Raw genomic sequence first — 6,058 nt, forward strand, 5'->3', positions numbered from 1 at the left:
CTTATTTTTATCATAATTTATTGATAAAAACAACTCTTAAATTATGATTGAAAACAAAAGATTACTTTCTAAAAATCATAGCAGAACATATCTTCAAAAACTCCGGTTTACGGACCCTTTGCCACCTTAAACCTCCTTTCTCTGCTTTTTTTTTCAGAATTTGAACCTACAATCCACGTTAAACCAGAAGTCTCTTGGCAAAATCCGACGGTACTAATTGAGCCAATCGAGCCACCTGCTCCCATGGCCCTTCTGTAAATCTATAAAAAAAAAAATTGCGAATGCGGACCCGACCCAGTTCTGTAAATTATTTCATCATCACCCTAAAAAATGAGAAAATTACAAATACCTCCCACCTTCACCTGGGACCAATGGTCGGACCTGTTAATGGTATTTTTTAGGGTTTAATAAATAACTCCAAAACCCGAACCCAACCCCCCCTCCCCTCTCTCTCTGTCTCTCCCGCTCTCGGAAATAGTAGGTAACCTCACTCTATCTTTCCCTCTCAAACACTCCATATCTTTCTTCTATACTTCAATTCTGTCAATCATTTCTTTATTTTTATTGTCCCTTCTAGTGTAAATGTGCTAGCTTTAGCTGAAATGCAACCACGTACTTGTTTGATTTTTGTTTGTGGGTCATTTTGAGTTACACATGATTGATCTTTTGTTTTAAATGGGGTCTGTTTGGTAGTGAGAAATATGGTTAGATGTTGGAGAATTACCTTTTTCCTGTTTGGTTTCTGAGAAAATCAAGGAAATTGAGCAAAACTAGAGTGCAAAATTGTTGAATTTTTAGTATTTGGGCATTGAAAAGTAACTGGAACTGATGATGCATTCTCAAGTTCCTGGTTTGATGTTCTAACACGACACTGGCTTGCAACTTTGTATATGATAGGATGGGGTCATGGCTGTCTGATTATTTGATACGTTTTGTCTATGAAAATTTATGTGTTTACTGTGAAATTATTTGTCCTTTTGATACTCTGAATTTGGCTGTGTATCATGTAGGTTTTGTATGCTATAGGGTGGTGGGATTTTTTTCATCATGCATGCTGTAAAGGGTGGCTGGGTTGGCCAAACATTTGCTTTAGCTAAGTGCAATGATTCTGGAGGAAAGAAGTCTCGGATTCGGAGGTCCAAGGAGGAGAGGAAGGGAATGGTGGAGTCCTTTATAAAGACGTAATATGATGGTTCCCCTTCAATGAAGCGTAACTATTTTATTCTTTTGGTCTGAAGATGATTACTAAATTATTGGAATCATTAGTTTGCCCTATCTGTTCCCGATGAATGCTATGAAATTGCTTCTCTTGGATGTCGTTTGCTAATACTGAAAGGTCGAGTGCTTGCTGAGATGCACATGCACTCACATGCTCATGGACACACACGTATGCACTGAATAAGTAATCCCAGAGGCAGCAGTCTATGACATGGTAGATTGGCTATTTCTTGTTTTTCCTGGAAGTTTGATTTATTGTTGGTAATAGGTTCATATAGTATTTTCCAAACCAAACGATAGCAATTAGCTTCTTGATAACACAATGATGACCAGGTCTAAATAGAAACTATTGTTTATATTAACCTTTTAATAGTTATCTTTCTTTTTTTAATTCTCATTGAAAAGTTCTTGGAGAAGTAGACTTGGGCATCCATTCATTTGGAAGACCTGCTTTCAGGTACCAGAATTTAAACAATGGGAATTTTCCATCTCTTAATCTCACACACAAGGAAGTTGGTGGGTCGTTTTATACTGTACGGGAGATTGTTCGGGAGATAATCCAAGAAAATAGAGTTCTGAGTCCTGGTAAGTTGTCACCAGAAGAGCAGCATAATAATCAGTTTGTGGAGCAGTACCCATTGGGTACAATTTCCACAGAACCTCAAACTTCTCTATCAACATCTCCAAATGGAAGTCCTGTACCAGATCAGCATGATGAGGGCTCAAGTGAAGAACATTTAATGTCTGAGCTACAGGTTGAACCTGAACAGCAGGGATTCGATAATGGGAAAATCTTTAATGGGAGTCATGTAATTGTTAAGAATGAAGATGCCGATAAACCAGAAGTTGTAGAGGTTCAAGAAACTGAACCTCTGGAAATAGAGAAAAGAATGGAAGAAGCGGCAGCATCTGATTCTAAAGTAACTCAAATGGCAGATGTAATGGTAGGGACATTTCCATTGCCGCCTGTTACCAAGCAAGCTGGAAACTTGAATGGAAATTGCAGTAATGTTAGGGAGATAAATGGGACTCGTGAAGAGAAAAATGTTGAAAAGGTGCTCTTAGAACCAGAACATGACCCAGGAAATGGCATTTCTTTGCCAGACAGAATAACTTCCTTGAATGATAGCAGTTTGGCAGATGATAAAGAAGTGGAAAAGTCAGCAGTTCAATTGTTGGAACAAAGCTCTGATTTGGTACGAGAACAAGCAGTGGAAAACTTTGCAGATCTGGCAATGGCAAGTTTGCATGCATCTGTCACCAAAGAAAGCATTTTGCAGGATGCTGAGGCTGACATGGATGTGAAGTTGAAGTCACCACATGATGACAAGACAATAGCTGAAACTAAGGTGAGTTTTTTCAATACCACGTAGAATTATGTGGCAACTTTCTGCTGGAGGTGTGCACTGCAGAAAACATAAACCACTAGCCCGCCTTCTTTTATTTTATTTCCGTTTCCTTTCCTTTCCTTTCGGGGTTTTCTTTTTCAAGATTCTTGCAACTTGCATGGTGTGGTCGACTACTAAAAGGCATTTATGATCTAGCAATCTGCAACTGCTTTGCTATTATTTCTTCCTTCCAGTGCATTAATTGAATTCATGTTCTTGGTTCAATGCAAGGTGGAGCAAGATATATATATATTCATGGAAAAGCTAATTCCCTTAATATGCAAGATGATATTTGTACTTGGAGGAATGCACTGTACACATAGGGTAGCAACTATAAGCATAATAATTTGCCAATCGAAAATGTGGGGGCGAAGTTGAGCATGAAGCTATTAATGACTCTCTTTTTTTTCAGGTTGCCAGTGCTCAAAATGCCATGCAAACCAAATCTTTGGATGGCAATTACATTGAGACAAAAGATAAAGTTGCAGTTCTACATGGTCGTGCCTCTCAGAAAGGAAGCAGTCCAACACTAAACAGAATTAATCTGTAAGTATAAGTCATGACCATACCTTTAAACTCATTGCTTTGATTTGCCATCCGCTCTACGTCCTTCACTGGAGTATTTCTAGATGTTGGTGTATTGATTTATCTTTTGCTTTGTTTCCATGAGCAGTGAATCGTGGGGAGCGGCATCCAAGAATCAAACAGAACCAGAAACTAACCCGCTTTGGACCATTTTTAAATCGTTCTTTGCTGCCTTTGTGAAATTTTGGTCAGAATAAATCCTCTAGTAGCGTAGCTATATTCTGTCTCCAGTTTCTGCAGAGTGGATTTAATACTTTTCCTGCCACACCATTGCATCTAGTTTTCCTGTCTATATCAAGAGTGATTGTCACTGCTTTTCTTCCCCTTCATATTTTTTTTTCCTTTCACCCGCTTTACTAGACCATTATGATCATAAAAGCTTATTGCAATGGTTGGCATCCCATTTATGGGTTACTGGAAGAAATGCGTTGGTTGAAATTTCGTTGGTAAAATAGTGGCAACACCCATTAACCTCTGATATTATATTTTTTAGCTGGAGTGATATAAGATTCGTGTTAGTATCTCGAGACAGAAAAGAGATAAGGATGGAGTGGATATGTTCGGTAGAGAGGAAATGTCTTTTTGTATTTTTTGTTTTGAGAATATAAAAACTCACTTCAAATTGTTTCAGAGAGTTTTTGTTTTTGTTTCATTAACCAAACATAAACATATTTCTGCTTTCTATATATTTCTCACAATTTTAGAAATGAACGGTATCTTATTATTGAATTATAAATTGTGCTTGACTCACCCTGCACTTGTTTTTTTTTTTTTTAATCCATGTGGGCTTCTTTCAAGCTTATCCTTTTTTATATATAGATTTTCTTACTATCGAGGGAGTTTTTGAACTTTGATGTATAGCGTTTGGAAATGTTGTTATAATTGTATTTTAAAAAAAAATAAATTATTAAAAATTATTTTTTTAAATTGTTTTGATACATTAATTTTAAATATAATTTTTAAAAAATAAAAAATATATATTATTTTGATGTTTTTCGATGTAAAAAATATTTTAAAAAATAACTATAACTATATTTTTAAATATGTCAAGAAACGAAAGACATCCTCCTCGTACCTATTTCCTAAAAAAAGATGAAAAATAAACAGTTTTTTGGTATAAAAATTATGGCAATTATTGTTTGACATTATTTTTAATAAAAGACCTAACGTGCTTTGAGTTATGCAATAGTGATAGCTCTTTGTCGTCATTTTTAAAGCCAAATCCTTCCCAAGCTGAATCTAAAACCTTGATAAATCAGTTGTGTGGCAACTTCAGTGGGCCTTCACAGCGTTATTTTGAAGGCCTGGGCCTGTACATAAATCTCCAAGGGCCGACCATAAGATCATATCGTACAAATCGATTGTTATCTCGAATTTTTACTTAGAAGCAATAAGCATAAAATAATAACAGTAAATAAATAAAAACCAGGGCTGTTCCCCATTTGGAAATTGGAATTATCAACCACGAAAATATAAAAGAAGTACTTTCAAAAACAAAACAAAATAAATACTTATATGTAAATCCCAACCCCCTTCTAATCAAGAAAAAGAAGTTTCGAAAAATTATTGAATTCCTAAAAAAAACGTCAATCTCGTTTTTCTATTATTTTCTATAAACCACCTCACAAACCCTAAATTTATGAGTATTATTCATGCTAACTTACCCGCACAAAGTTAATTAAGATATTAGCAGCATTGAAAACCAAAACTGAAGGATATTATGCTTATCAAACAATTGCTGGGCCAATTTTATTTTATTTTATTTTGCAAATCTCATCTAGCCACAATTTTTTCAGATTCTCTAGTCTCTAACGCCTAATCAGGGTTCACATACCCGGATTAAAGGATTGAGACTAAAGCAATTTTAAACTAAGAAGATTATTAAAATAAAAAATTGAAAATAAAGAAATTATGTTGAATTGATCTCAAAAAAGCAAAATCAAATTTTCATCTTCCTACCCCGGCTCTACCCTTAGCACTGCCGCAAGACCACCCTGGCTTTCATAAAACCATCGTGGCCATAATGCAATTGTAGTCCAACCACCATGGATTTTGAATCCACGATCCCTATCACGAAATATAGCCTAATCCAGCACACAGAATATATCAACATGTCACCTTCGTAACAGCACCAGTCACCACCACAACGCTCGTCATCTCTTCAGAATAAAATCCATCTCTACCGCATCTTCCACTGTCACAACTCACAAGACTCTTTTTTTATTATTTATTAAGCGTTTTTAAGAGTGTAATTATGGTTATTTTTTAAAATATTTTTTATTTGAAAATACATTAAAATATTTTTTTATTTTTTTAAAAATTATTTTTAACATTAGCACACCAAAATAATATAAAAACATTACAAAATTTTAATTTATAATAAATAAATAAATTTTAATTTTTTTTAAAAACACATTTTTAAAATATAATAAGTTTCAAAGCTTTTTTTTTTCTGCTTAACCTCTCTAGTCACTAAGTTATCTTAAATAAAATTTGGTGAAATCTATCTTCTTAATTAGGTCAGGTCAGGTCGTGTAGTGCTGTAATAATTAAAAGATCCACATTGCTTTGAGTCTTAGACCCATCACAAGACGTGGAGCATGAACTTGTGATTAATTCTAAACAAAATGCATCCACTTTTAGGGCAGCATAGATAAAAATCAAAAGGAGAGGGGAGAAACACAAATAAAAAGTGGAAGATTTTTTATTTTTATTTTTCAACTAAATATATTTTTATTTTTTTTATATCTATTGCTATTGTCATAGGATACTAACTAAACGCAAGAGTATGTGTTAAAAAGCTTACATTTTTTTAACTTGGTTTACTTGAAAAAACATCAAATTAATATTTTATTTAGTGTTTTATA

General features: G+C 34.4%; 1 protein-coding gene across 4 annotated transcripts; it reads left to right on the forward strand.

The window, feature by feature from the left end:
* The first annotated feature begins 202 nt into the window (after positions 1–202).
* Positions 203–3,520, forward strand: LOC118060299 (uncharacterized). 4 transcript variants are annotated; one of them, XM_035073513.2, is made up of 5 exons: positions 203–477; positions 1,011–1,181; positions 1,676–2,567; positions 3,019–3,152; positions 3,280–3,520. In XM_035073513.2, the coding sequence occupies exons 2-5, from the start codon at positions 1,048–1,050 to the stop codon at positions 3,386–3,388; spliced, it is 1,269 nt and encodes a 422-aa protein (XP_034929404.1). In that variant the 5' UTR covers positions 203–477; positions 1,011–1,047; the 3' UTR covers positions 3,389–3,520. The 4 variants fall into 4 exon arrangements, with proteins under 4 accessions (XP_034929404.1, XP_034929403.1, XP_034929405.1 ...); XM_035073512.2 differs by having other exon boundaries at positions 204–481; XM_035073514.2 differs by lacking the exon at positions 203–477 and having other exon boundaries at positions 1,048–1,210; positions 1,624–2,567.
* Positions 3,521–6,058: the final 2,538 nt, after the last annotated feature.

The sequence above is a fragment of the Populus alba genome, chromosome 8 (genome assembly GCF_005239225.2).
Source record: "Populus alba chromosome 8, ASM523922v2, whole genome shotgun sequence".
In the NCBI taxonomy this organism is placed as follows: Eukaryota; Viridiplantae; Streptophyta; class Magnoliopsida; order Malpighiales; family Salicaceae; genus Populus; species Populus alba.